General features: G+C 44.6%; 1 protein-coding gene across 5 annotated transcripts in view; it reads left to right on the forward strand.

The window, feature by feature from the left end:
- EVC2 (EvC ciliary complex subunit 2) overlaps positions 1-13,367 on the forward strand; it is a 165,317-nt gene that overhangs the window by 12,275 nt on the left and 139,675 nt on the right. For 4 of the 5 annotated variants that reach the window (XM_024992973.2, XM_024992972.2, XM_024992975.2 and 1 more), the window contains exons 3-5: positions 3,909-4,075; positions 8,181-8,249; positions 10,077-10,263. In XM_024992973.2, coding sequence (XP_024848741.1) covers positions 3,926-4,075; positions 8,181-8,249; positions 10,077-10,263 — 406 coding nt within the window. In that variant the 5' untranslated portion in view covers positions 3,909-3,925. 5 annotated transcript variants of the gene reach the window in all.

Consider the following 13,367-nt stretch of genomic DNA (forward strand, 5'->3'; position numbering starts at 1 on the left):
GGATCTGGAGCTTCATTCCTTGAGTCCTGCAGGTCATGACCCTTCCTGCAGCCTCCAAGCCAGCAGCGTTGCTTCTTGCCGCAGTGGTCCCATGACCTTCTCTTCTGCCTGTCAAATCTCTCTCTGCCTCCCTCTGTAAGGCATCTGGGATTACACTTATGGCCCCCTGGATAATCCAGGTTACTTCCCCATGAATTAAACTAAGGGTCCTTAATTTAATCGTATCTGCAAAGAGTCTGTTGCCATGTAAGAGAACATATTTACAGGTTGCTGAGATTAGGACCTGGGTGTCTTTGGGGACCATTACTCAGTCTACCTGACTTCCCAGGTGGCTCAGCAGTAAAGAATCCGGCTGCCAATGCAGGAGATGCAGGAGACCTGGGTTCAGTCCCTGGGTCGAGAAGGTCCCTGGAGAAGGAAATGGCAACCCACTCCAATATTCTTGCCTGGGAAATCCCATGGATGGAGGAGCCTGGCAGGATTGCAAAAAGTCGGACATAACTGAGTATGCATGCACTGAAAGTCTACCACACCAGGTTTCAGAAGTCCAACTGAAACTAACCAAGCAATGAGCAATGTGTTGATCCTTATCGCTGGACTGCACAGGCCCCGGATCCAGGAGCACAGTGTTCTCAGGGCCCTGCTTTTCACTTTCCATTGAGGCTCCTGCTTTCGTCTGATGAGTGTCATTCTCAGGGACCTTCTTTCCATGTGGAAGTAATTGCTGCCACTTGCAGAAAGGAAGAGACTTTCTGTAGCTCGACAGAAGTTCAGGGAAGACTAATGGACACAGTCTGAGTTCCATGCCAGTCCCCAGTCCCATCACTGGGACTTGGGGGGAGAGTCTTCTGGGTTCTGGGCTTAAGTCTGGCCTCCTGGGGACCAGGATATGCTGAGATCCAGGTTTGTCTGTAGAGACTGAGCTAGAATCTTACTGATTAGTTGGGGGGCTACCCTGAAGGGAGGTGTCCTGGGAAGGTAGAACAGACTTTTCATCCAGAATTGACACAGGTTATGAATACACCTTGTTTTATTCCAGGGATAAATGTATTTCATTTTCTGGGGGAGTTAAAATTATTTTTTAGGTCTTCTGTTACTCTGCCCCACTCAATATGTAAGCAAATTTGGAAGACTCAGCAGTGGCCACAGGACTGCAAAAAGTCAGTTTTCGTTCCAATCCCAAAGAAGGGCAATGCCAAAGAATGTTCAAACTACTGTATAATTGCTCTCATTTCACAAGCTAGCAATGTTATGCTCAAAATCCTTCAAGCTAGGCTTCAGCAGTACATGAACTGAGAACTTCCAGATGTACAAGCTGGGTTTTGAAGAGGGAGAGGAACCAGAGATCAAATTGCCAACTTTTATTGGATCATGAAGAAAGCAAGAGAGTTCCAGAAAATCATCTACTTCTGCTTCATTGACTACAATAAAGCCTTTAACTGTGTGGATCAAAACAAACTTGTGGAAAATTCTTAAAGAGATGGGAATACCAGACCATATTACCGGTCTCCTGAGAAACCTTATGCAGGTCAAAAAGCAACAGTTAGAACCAGACGTTAAACAACGGACTGGTTCAAAATTGGGAAAAGAGTACGACAAGGCTGTGTATTGTCACCTTGTTTATTTAGCTTATATCCAGAGTACCTCATGCAACCTGTTGGGCTGGATGAAGCACAAGCTGGAATCAAGATAGACAGGAGAAATATCAGTAGCCTCAGATATGCAGATGACACTACCCTTATGGCAGAAAATGAAGAGGAACTAAAGAGCCTCTTGATGAAAGTGAAAGAGGAGAGCAAAAAAGCTGGCTTAAGACTCAACATGAAAAAAACTAAGATCAGGGCATCCAGTTCCATCATGTCATGGCCAATAGAGGGGGAAAAAGTTGAAGAAGTGACAGATTTTATTTTCTTGGGCTCCAGAATCACTGTGGATGGTGATTGCAGCCACGAAGTTAAAGCTTGGTCCTTGGAAGTAAAGCTATGACAAACATAGACAGTGTATTAAAAAGCAAAGGCATCACTTTGCCAACAAAGGTCTGAATAGTCAAAGCTATGGTTTTTCCAGTAGCCATGTGTGGGTGTGAGAGTTGACCATAAAGAAAGCTGAACGCTCAAGAATTGATGCTTTCGAATCGTGTTGCTGGAGAAGACTCTTGAGAGTCCCTTGGGCTGCAAGGAGATCAAACCAATCAATCCTAAAGGAAATCAGTCCTGAATATTCATTGGAAGGACTGATCTGAACCTGAAGCTCCAATACTTTGGCCACCTGATGTGAAGAGCTGACTCGTTAGAAAAGACACTGATGCTGGGAAAGATTAAAGGCAGGTGGAGAAGGGGATGACAGAGGATGAGATGATTATATAGCATCACTGACTCAATGAACATGAGTTTGAGCAAACCCCAAGAGATAGTGGAGGACAGAGGAGCCTGGCATGCTGCAATCCCCAGGGTTGCCAAGAGTCAGATACAACTTAGCAACTGAAGAACAACAAGCAGTCTTTGCAAAAGACTTTACAAAAGTTTACAAAATCCAGTGTTTTCATTTGAGTAAAATAGGTTGAGGTGATATCACCATAATCACAGAGAACTTTTAGTCACTCATTAAGCAGACATTTTGGATAAGGGAGGGCAGTGTACTTAGGACTGTGGTTGTAGTGAGAGCAGAGGGTGGAGGAATGAGGTCACCAGGAAGGCTTCAGGGAGGGCTTCCTGGAGGAGGTGTTGAGTCTCAGCTGAGTCCTGAGAAGTAGCAATTAGCAGGAGAAGGAAACAGAGGCAGCCAGGGTGCATTCAAACAGCTGCAGAGTCATGACCGATGACCCACATGACAGCACACTAGTGGGGAGACCGCTGGGTAGTGACGCAGTGGGAGGATGGTCAGGTCAGAGCTTGACTTCCTTCTGTACTGTCTGTGGACAGTAACAATGTCTGTCCTCATTCAGGTCTCCATCAGAGCCCACGGCTGGGCCTTCTGAGCTCCTGGAGGAGCAGGGGCTTAGACACCCGCACCAGAGACAAAGCCCAGAGTGGCCTTAAGATTTGAAGTCCAGTGAGTCTTTGTCCTTTAGCCCGAAGGACTGGACTGGGGTCTGGAGGTGGGTGTTCTGTCCCACTTGTGTGATTGACTCGAACAGTCTCAACTGAGCAGCCAGCCTGGGAAAGCACGTGCTGTTTTCCATGGTGAGGGCTCTCAATTCCCAGATGCTCACCTTTGTCCCCATTCCAACGTCGTGAACTGAACCACAGATACTATTCTGGGAAAAAGGATATTGATTTTATCCAGGATCCAGTTCCACATTCTTTTTTTTTTTTAATTTTTCCTACATTTGTTTAGAAATTCTATAAAAGGGGTTCTAAAGCAGTTCTAAAGACCTTGCTATCAATACTCTGTGTAAGGAAGAGTGAGAAACAGGATTCATTCTCGGCCTATATACACTTTGTACTTGGATAGAAGATAAATGCTGAAAAGGCATGACTCCACAATGCTGGTCACTTCAAAATAGAAATTTACAGAGTGGTTAGAGGTTTTCCCAAGGGCACAGCTGGCGAGTGGCAGCCAGGATTGAAACCCAGGGCCCTCTGATGCTAAGTGTGTAGGAATCACCCATGCCTCCTCCCTTGCCTAGTGGTTCTGACTCAGCCGGTCTAGAGGGGGGCCAGGCTTGTACATTTCAGCCTACAGATCAGGTAAGAAGCACACACTTGAAGAAACTCTTCTTAAGCTCTATGGCTCCCAATGAGAACTTCTCACCTTGGCAAAGAGATAAGTCATTCCTTCATTCACACTCTCGTCCACTTACTCAGTGAAGATTTTCCAAACGCCTGCCATGAATCATGTGGTTTGCTTCTAGAGTTTAACCACTGCCTTTTTGTGTTATGTAATGCATGCACGTTGCTGTTTTGCAGAGGAGGCACCATTCGGAATGAAATTCAGTAAGGAAATTGAAGTCTTTAACCCACCCCTGGCTTCTTCAGCCTCTAGTGGGCCATGGGTTCATTCCGTCTTTGCTTTTACACACTCATGGCCTAGGAAGACCTTGTTTAAAAGAGACTCTGCTGTAACACACCGCCTGGTAAGTAACATGTTCAGTTCTTTTAAAGACATATCAGAAGTTATAAAGAAACTGGTTTTGGATCACTTGTGTAGAAAATGTCACAGGCTTTTGTTCCTCCTCCAAAAAACACCTATTCTTTCTCTTTCACTAAATATAGTTATCATTAGGGAGCAAATCCATTTTTCTTTACAGAGAGTTGCTTCTTCTATACAATATACAGTATTTAGATGAATAGGATGTGTGAATCTGAGCATTAGGCAGCTTTATCTGCTGGTTCTAAAGCAGTGCATGGGGTTTTGCTTTAACTGGATCGATTCTCTTGCACCTGTTATAAAAACGCTACTACTGATAATAGTGCCAAATGTTTAAAAATTATTTTCCACTCGCCAGGCACGTTGTTGTTGTTCAGTCTCTCAGTCGTGTCCGACTCTTTGCGACCCCGTGGACTGCTGCACACCAGGCTTCCCTGTCCTTCACTATCTCCCAGAGTTTGCTCAAACTCAACTCATGTGCATCAAGTCAGTGATGCCATCCAACCATCTCATCCTCTGTCATTCCCTTCTCCTGCCCTCAATCTTTCCCAGCATCAGGGTCTTTTCTAATGAGTCGGCTCTTCGAATTAGGTGGACAAAGTATTGGAGCTTTAGCTTCAGCATCAGTCCTTCCAATGAATATTCAGGACTGGTTCCTTTAGGATGGAGGGGTTTGATCTCCTTGCAGTCCCAGGGACTCTCAAGAGTCTTCTTCAACACCACAGTTCGAAAGCATCAATTTCCGGGCACTCATCCTTTTTTATTGTCCAACTGTCACATCCATACATGACTACTGGAAAAACCATAGGCTTAGCGCTTTCTATGCATAATCTCACTGGAGCCTCATTACGAGTTTCTTAAACAGGTACTATTTTTATTCCCTTTTTACAGATAGGAACTGAAGATTGGCGAGATTAAGGAGTTTGCTCAGGGTCCCACAGGTCGAAGCAGCAGAACTAGGATGTGGGGCCCCTGCTCTTAGCCGCTGTCCCTGCTCCCAGTGTTCCTCATACTCTGTGTAATGTGTTGGTGCCACATGAGGCTGACTCTCCCCTAAGCTGTCATGATTTATAATGGCTTGAGAACCACTGGGTTCAGCCAACAGGCTACCACGGCAACAATCTCCTCCTTGGCCCTTGGCTACATTTTGTGTTAGTCTCCTACATTTTGTATTAGATAGTTGTGTGACAAATTATCACCAACATGGTGACTTAGAACAGTGAAATTTATTCTCTCTTTGTTCTAGAGGCAGGAAGGCCAAAGTCAGGGTGTCAGCAGAGGTGTGCTTTTATTGGGAGCTTGTAGGGGAAAATCCATCCTTATCTCTTTCAGCTTCGGGAGCTTTCCTTGGCTTGTGGCTGCATCACTCCAATCTTTATATTGTGATTCTACAGAGAAACAAAACCTGTAGGATGTGTGTATACACACACACACACACACACACACACATGTATGTGAAGGAGGGAGGGGGAGATTTATTTCAAGAAATTGCTTATGTGATTGTGGGGGCTGGCAAAGTCCACGATCTGCAAGTGTGGCCTGGAAACCCAAGAAAGAGCTGATACTCAAGTTGGAGAGGTCTCTGCACAGAATGCACATTTCCTTAGGGGAAACCTGCATCATTTTTGTTAAGACCTCACCTGATTGGGTGAGGCCCACCCACACTATGATGGGTCATTAGCTTCCTTCAAAGTCCACTGACCTAAACGTTAGATCTCTTCTAAAAATACATTCACAGTGACGTCAGGGGGTGATTGATCGAGTATCTGGGAACCATGGCCAGCCAGCTGACACCTATCATTTACTGTCATACTCTGCTTTCACCTTCTGTGTCCTTTTCTCTGTGGGTGTGTCTTCTCTTCTGTCACTAATGAGGACACGTCATTGGATTTAGGACCTGGCTAAAGCCAACCCACCTAAACCCAGAATGATCTCATCTTGAGAGTCTTGGCTTAATTACATCTTTAAAGACCACTTTTCCAAATAGGGTCATTTTCCCAGGTTCTGGGCTTCAGGACGAGCTGCATCCAGCCACCATGGTGGTCATCAGCTTTCCAGTCTGTGCTCCATCCCCCTCCTGTGTGTCTTTGCCCAACAAACTGTGTTTATCTGATTGTCATATGCAGGATACTGTGTGGGGATCTGAAGGCTAGAAAGCCAGATGTCTGCCCTCAAGGACTTGCTGGGGTCCTGGAACGTCAAAGCATGAGGGTGAGGTCATGGACAGAGACTCAACCAGAATCAAAGCCCTCAACAGCTCATGCTGCTGCCTGTGGTCAAAGTGTTCTCAGAACATCACTTCTGTTCTCTGCGTCTTTGTTCATTTCTATACAATAGCCACTGAGAGAGTCACGCTCTGGAGGAGTGTGCCCTACGGAAGAATCATAGCATATGGAGCTATATCTATCCCTATACCTACCTATACCGATCCTATAATAGCATATGGAGCTATAACCAGCACACTGCCTGGGTAGAGTCCAAGCTTCCTACCTGTGCAGCCTTGGGCAAGTGGTTAACCTCCATGAGCCTTAGTTTCCTCATCTGTAAAATGGGAGAAATAGAATTCATGTGTGTACAGTGATGGGCATACACTTGGCACTTGGGAAAGAATAGCCGTTGTTAGGATTATCGGTATCACTGAGAGCTGCCTTGGTCTTTGATTCAGAGTATGGCTCCACCCACCGCAGATGAAGGTGGACGGGGCAGACAGTGGGGATGCATGGCCTGGAGTCAAGGGGCATGTTCAAGGATGAAAACGAACAGGTATCAGCTATGTTTACAAGGAGCAATGGAGCTGGCATCCAGTGGGTGAGCCCTGGCTTTCCATTGGTTTCCAGAGGAGGTGTCATGGGGCTGTGTGTGTGTGAGTCACTCAGTCGTGTCCAACTCTTTGCAACCCCTTGGACTGTAGCCCACTAAATTCCTCTATCCATGGATTTTCCAGGCAAGAATACTTGACTGGATAGCCATTCCCTTCTCCAAGGGATCTTCCTGACCCAGGGATCAAACCCGGGTCTCCTGCTTTGCAGGCAGATTCTTTACCACTGAGCCACCAGGGAAGCCCCTCATGGGGCTGGAAGAGGCCAATCCTGGGTGGATTCTCTACCTGTTAATGAGAGATCCAGCTTGCAAGAAGCACTTCAACACACCATGGTCCATGTTCACCAGGTTCCTGCTGTGTGGCTCGCGTGCCCCACTCAGGACATGTGCGTGCTGTTCTGCTCAGTTGCTCAGTCTTGTCCGACTCTGAGACCCCATGAACTGTAACCCACCAAACTCCTCTGTCCATGGGATTCTTCAGGCAAGAATACTGGAGTGGGTTGCCATTTCCTCCTCCAGAGGATCTTCCTGATCCAGGGATCAAACCTGCATCTCCTGCATCTCCTGCATTGGCAGGCAAATTCTTTACTACTAAAGACCCTGTTGTTGGGAAAGATGGAAGGCAAAAGGAGAACGAGGAGGCAGAGGATGAGATGGTTAGATAGCATAACTGACTCAGTCAACATGAATCTGAGCAAACTCAAGCCTGGCATGCTGCAATCCATGGGATGGCACAGAATTGGACATGACTTAGCAAGTGAACAACGCCAAGGCCTAGGAAGCCAGGACATGTGAGCAATCCTTAAAGGACTTTTCCATAGCTCTGCTCACATTCCTCCTGCTAAAGCGTCAGCCCTGGTTCGCTGAGTCCCTGTGACAATGATGTCATTGACATGCACTTCAGAACAGGACATAGCCCCGTGTCATCACATGTCCACATTTTTCTTTATTCATAGATTTTAAGTTCCAGTTCTGTAAGACTTAAAGAAAAATCTTCAGGGTCAAAATGCATGACTGCAGAAGTAACCCTTCTACCCTGCCTTTTACTTGTTCATTTTTTGGCCACATCCCACAGCATGTGGGATCTTAGTTCCCGGATCAGGCATCTAGTCTGTACCCCCTGCATTGGAAGCATGGAGTCTTAACCATTGGGCCACCAGGAAAGTTCCTCTACCCTCCCGCCACTTTTAAAAGTTCATCTTGTACTTTTATTTAACATGTGTAGCATGAACTGTTTTTCATTTTCTAATAAGTTCTATATTTTATTGTAGTATGGAGACATTTCAAGAGACTTTCAAGGGACTTCTGAGAATGGAGTAATTTTTCAGAAATGTGCAGTGGTGAGTATTCATCTGTGGTTTATACTTAAAGAGAAAGTAATTGAATTTGCTGAAAATGTATATTAGTAGAGTTATGTATTTAAAGAACTGGCAAATCACGTGGCCGTCTACCCGTATCTGAACACGGGTGATGAAGTGACCCACAGGGATCTCATATTTTATATGGAAGCACCAGACTAAGATTTTTTTGGTAACAACAAAATCATTACTGAAAATCCTCTGTGATTATTTAAAATGGGAAAGAAAGCATGTATTTTCTCCCAGATTTTAACATTGGTATGATGTCAACAGTTTACAAATTTATGTAATGTCTTTTAGGTCTTTGATTCTTACTAATCTCATGAGATGACCTTCACATGATCCTTGTGTTGAGGGTCCCCGAGACCATCGTCAGGTTCAGTTGTTCCCTAGAAGGACTCAGGAAACTCAGAAAAACTGCTGTACTCACAGTCACAGTTTATTACAGCAGAACGATATAGATTATAGTCAGCAAAGCCAAGAGCTCGTAGGACAGAGTTCTGGGGAGACCAGGCCCAAGACACCTGGTCTTCTCCTGGTGGGACTGAAGGAGCAGCATTTAATTTTTCCCAGCAGTGGTGTGTGACATCACCAGGGAAGCTCACCCAAGCCGTGGAGTCCAGGATTCTTATTGAGGATCCATCATGTAGGCATGGAGCACTCATGTCACTGACCTCAGTTCCTCAGGTCACCTGAACACAGCTTTGCCCAAGGCCCTCATCACGAATCACATGGTTAGCACAGACTACCTGGGGTGGCCCAAGGCCATAAGTATAGCAAGACACTCTTTCCAGACAAGATATTCCACGGGCTTTAAGGGCCAGTCTCTCAGGAGCTGGTCCTCTCTTTGGGATAGGCGGGGTTTGGACAGTCCACCTCTGCTTAGTTAACTGTGTACTGCACAGCTCTCTTGCGGCCCAGGCCTTGGCTCTCTTGCTGCACTTCCTGGAATGCAGTTGTAGCTACCAGTTTCTCATGTGTCTTCCTAGAAATGCTTCCTGCTACATGGGTGTAGTTATAAGTATGTGTGCATGCCCATGTGCACGTACATACACATACCTTCTTTCTTCCCCTTTTTACGTAGGTGACAGTACCCTATATACCAAGTTTTACAATTTGCTTTTTTCACTTATTACAATCCAGAGCTCATTCTTCTTGGGGGTGTACATGACTTCTCTCTCTTTTCTCAGCTTCTCTGTCTCTTTCAGCAGAGCTGGGGTGAAGGAAGGGCAGGAATGGTGGGAAATAGGCTTTGAGAGAGGGGGCAGGACACGGTGTCAGAGACCAGGTGGGGAGCCAAGCTGGAGACGGGCCACTGGCTCTGAATAACTGAGCTGTGCAAACACATGGGTGGGCAGAACCCGGAAGGCGACTGGCCAGGAGACAGGAGACCAGCTCAGGGCAAACTTGGAGATCAAATGACAGTCAGAGGCCCGGACTGGCTGGGGCTGAATCTTCAAAATAATGGATTAAGAAAGTTCTGCAGCTTGTTTTTCTTGGTGACCCCAGTTGTGACAATCTCCCCACTGTAGTCTCACGCATGGATGTTTTTTCATCTAAGTTTCTCTGTGGTTTCACTGCATTTCAGGGTCCTAGTTTCTTTGAACCGGTCTGAGCAACAACTTGTCAAGTGGGAGTCAAAATTCTCCCAGGGCCTTTAGAATCAGACCTGATGAATTCTAGAACCTTCATGAGATTGTAGTCCCTTCCCTCTGCCTGCAGACCTAGTGGGTGCAGCTCGAGCTGGGGCCTTACGTTGGGAAGTCGGGCTCAACAGCGAGTCTGGCCTCACTTCCCCTCCTGTCCTAGGTATCTGTGCAGAGTGAGTGGCCATCGGCCCACGTGCGACTGTTTGTGAACAACACCAGGACACCCACGGCCGCCAACCTCTCCGACCTGTTCTTACTCGACAACATCACAGGCCTCACGATCAGGGAGTCGGCTGGAAACCAGACCTCGAGAGGCTTCCAGGCTTTCAGGAAGAAGTTTCTGCAAGGTAATAGCCACGTGTACAAAGTTAAGGGTGGGGCACGATGGAGATACACACAGATGGGCACAGAGCGCAGGATGGGCAGCAGGCATCTTCTCAGACACGGGACTTGTGTTCATGCCGTTGATCCTCATGGTAGAATCTGCTGGCGGGGCATCAGAGGAGGAGACCCCTGCTCAGCGTCTGCAACCAGGAAGCTGGTTTGTCACTTAGATTGAGAGAGGTGGGATTTGGGGAAGGATTTTTTAAAATATGCATATTCAAAGTTTATTACAAACAATTTCAAATGTACACAAAGAGGTTATAGCGAACCCCACTGTATCCATCAGCCAGATGATCAAAATGACCGTCACTCAGTGAAATGAAGAGCTTGTTTGGGGGAGTGCTGGACAGACACGGGAGGGGTTTGGCATCAGCCCAGGAAGCGTGCTCTTGACGTGTTCAGCTGTATTAACGGAAGTGACTCTGCTGCTAATTAGCTCCCGTTCAAAGCGTGACACCATCACTGGTTGGCTTTCAGAGGTGTGTTTCCTGAAGTGAGCTTGTCAATGGTTAATTAAGGAGATTATTTTTCCCTTTTTTTTTAACTTTACAATATTGTATTGATTTTGCCATACATTGATCTGAATCTGCCACAGGTGTACAATTAAGGAGATTTCAAACCAATTCTGGGGGCTTCCCTGGTGGCTCCGAAGTAATGCAGGAGACACAGGTTTGATCCCTGATCCATGAAGATCCCACGTGTGCAGAGCAACTAAGCTTGTGCATCACAACTCTTTTTTTTTTTTTTTTACTTTATCCTTTATATATATATATATATTTTTTTTACTTTTAATAATTTTTCTTAAAACTTATCCTGAACCCTCCTCCCTCCTCCCTCCCCATACCATCCCTCTGGGTCGTCCCAGTGCACCAGCCCCAAGCATCCAGCATCGTGCATTGAACCTGGACTGGCATCTCGTTTCATACATGACATTTCACATGTTTCAATGCCATTCTCCCAAATCTTCCCACCCTCTCCCTCTCCCACAGAGTCCATAAGACTGTTCTATACATCAGTGTCTCTTTTGCTGTCTTGTATACAGGGTTATCGTTACCATCTTTCTAAATTCCATATATATGCGTTAGTATACTGTATTGGTGTTTTTCCTTCTGGCTTACTTCACTCTGTATAATAGGCTCCAGTTTCATCCACCTCATTAGAACTGATTCAAATGTATTCTTTTTAATGGCTGAGTAATACTCCATTGTGTATATGTACCACTGCTTTCTTATCCATTCATCTGCTGATGGACATCTAGGTTGCTTCCATGTCCTGGCTATTATAAACAGTGCTGCGATGAACATTGGGGTACACGTGTCTCTTTCCCTTCTGGTTTCCTCAGTGTGTATGCCCAGCAGTGGGATTGCTGGATCATAAGGCAGTTCTATTTCCAGTTTTTTAAGGAATCTCCACACTGTTCTCCATAGTGGCTGTACTAGTTTGCATTCCCACCAACAGTGTAAGAGGGTTCCCTTTTCTGCACACCCTCTCCAGCATTTATTATTTGTAGACTTTTGGATCGCAGCCATTCTGACTGGTGTGAAATGGTACCTCATAGTGGTTTTGATTTGCATTTCTCTGATAATGAGTGATGTTGAGCATCTTTTCATGTGTTTGTTAGCCATCTGTATGTCTTCTTTGGAGAAATGTCTATTTAGATCTTTGGCCCATTTTTTGATTGGGTCATTTATATTTCTGGAGTTGAGCTGTAGGAGTTGCTTGTATATTTTTGAGATTAGTTGTTTGTCGGTTGCTTCATTTGCTATTATTTTCTCCCATTCTGAAGGCTGTCTTTTCACCTTGCTAATAGTTTCCTTTGTTGTGCAGAAGCTTTTAAGTTTAATTAGGTCCCATTTGTTTATTTTTGCTTTTATTTCCAATATTCTGGGAGGTGGGTCATAGAGGATCCTGCTGTGATGTATGTCAGAGAGTGTTTTGCCTATGTTCTCCTCTAGGAGTTTTATAGTTTCTGGTCTTACATTTAGATCTTTAATCCATTTTGAATTTATTTTTGTATATGGTGTTAGAAAGTGTTCTAGTTTCATTCTTTTACAAGTGGTTGACCAGATTTCCCAGCACCACTTGTTAAAGAGATTGTCTTTAATCCATTGTATATTCTTGCCTCCTTTGTCAAAGATAAGGTGTCCATATGTGCGTGGATTTATTTCTGGGCTTTCTATTTTGTTCCATTGATCTATATTTCTGTCTTTGTGCTAGTACCATACTGTCTTGATAACTGTGGCTTTGTAGTAGAGCCTGAAGTCAGGTAGGTTGATTCCTCCAGTTCCATTTTTCTTTCTCAAGATCGCTTTGGCTATTCGAGGTTTTTTGTATTTCCATACAAATTGTGAAATTATTTGTTCTAGCTCTGTGAAGAATACTGTTGGTAGCTTGATAGGGATTGCATTGAATCTATAAATTGCTTTGGGTAGTATACTCATTTTCACTATATTGATTCTTCCAATCCATGAACATGGTATATTTCTCCATCTATTAGTGTCCTCTTTGATTTCTTTCACCAGTGTTTTATAGTTTTCTATATATAGGTCTTTAGTTTCTTTAGGTAGATATATTCCTAAGTATTTTATTCTTTTCATTGCAATGGTGAATGGAATTGTTTCCTTAATTTCTCTGTTTTCTCATTATTAGTGTATAGGAATGCAAGGGATTTCTGTGTGTTGATTTTATATCCTGCAACTTTACTATAATCATTGATTAGTTCTAGTAATTTTCTGGTGGAGTCTTTAGGGTTTTCTATGTAGAGGATCATGTCATCTGCAAACAGTGAGAGTTTTACTTCTTCTTTTCCAATCTGGATTCCTTTTATTTCTTTTTCTGCTCTGATTGCTGTGGCCAAAACTTCCAAAACTATGTTGAATAGTAATGGTGAAAGTGGGCACCCTTGTCTTGTTCCTGACTTTAGAGGAAATGCTTTCAATTTTTCACCATTGAGGATAATGTTTGCTGTGGGTTTGTCATATATAGCTTTTATTATGTTGAGGTATGTTCCTTCTATTCCTGCTTTCTGGAGAGTTTTTATCATAAATGGGTGTTGAATTTTGTCAAA

Source organism: Bos taurus, chromosome 6 (assembly GCF_002263795.3).
Source record: "Bos taurus isolate L1 Dominette 01449 registration number 42190680 breed Hereford chromosome 6, ARS-UCD2.0, whole genome shotgun sequence".
NCBI classification, from domain to species: domain Eukaryota; kingdom Metazoa; phylum Chordata; class Mammalia; order Artiodactyla; family Bovidae; genus Bos; species Bos taurus.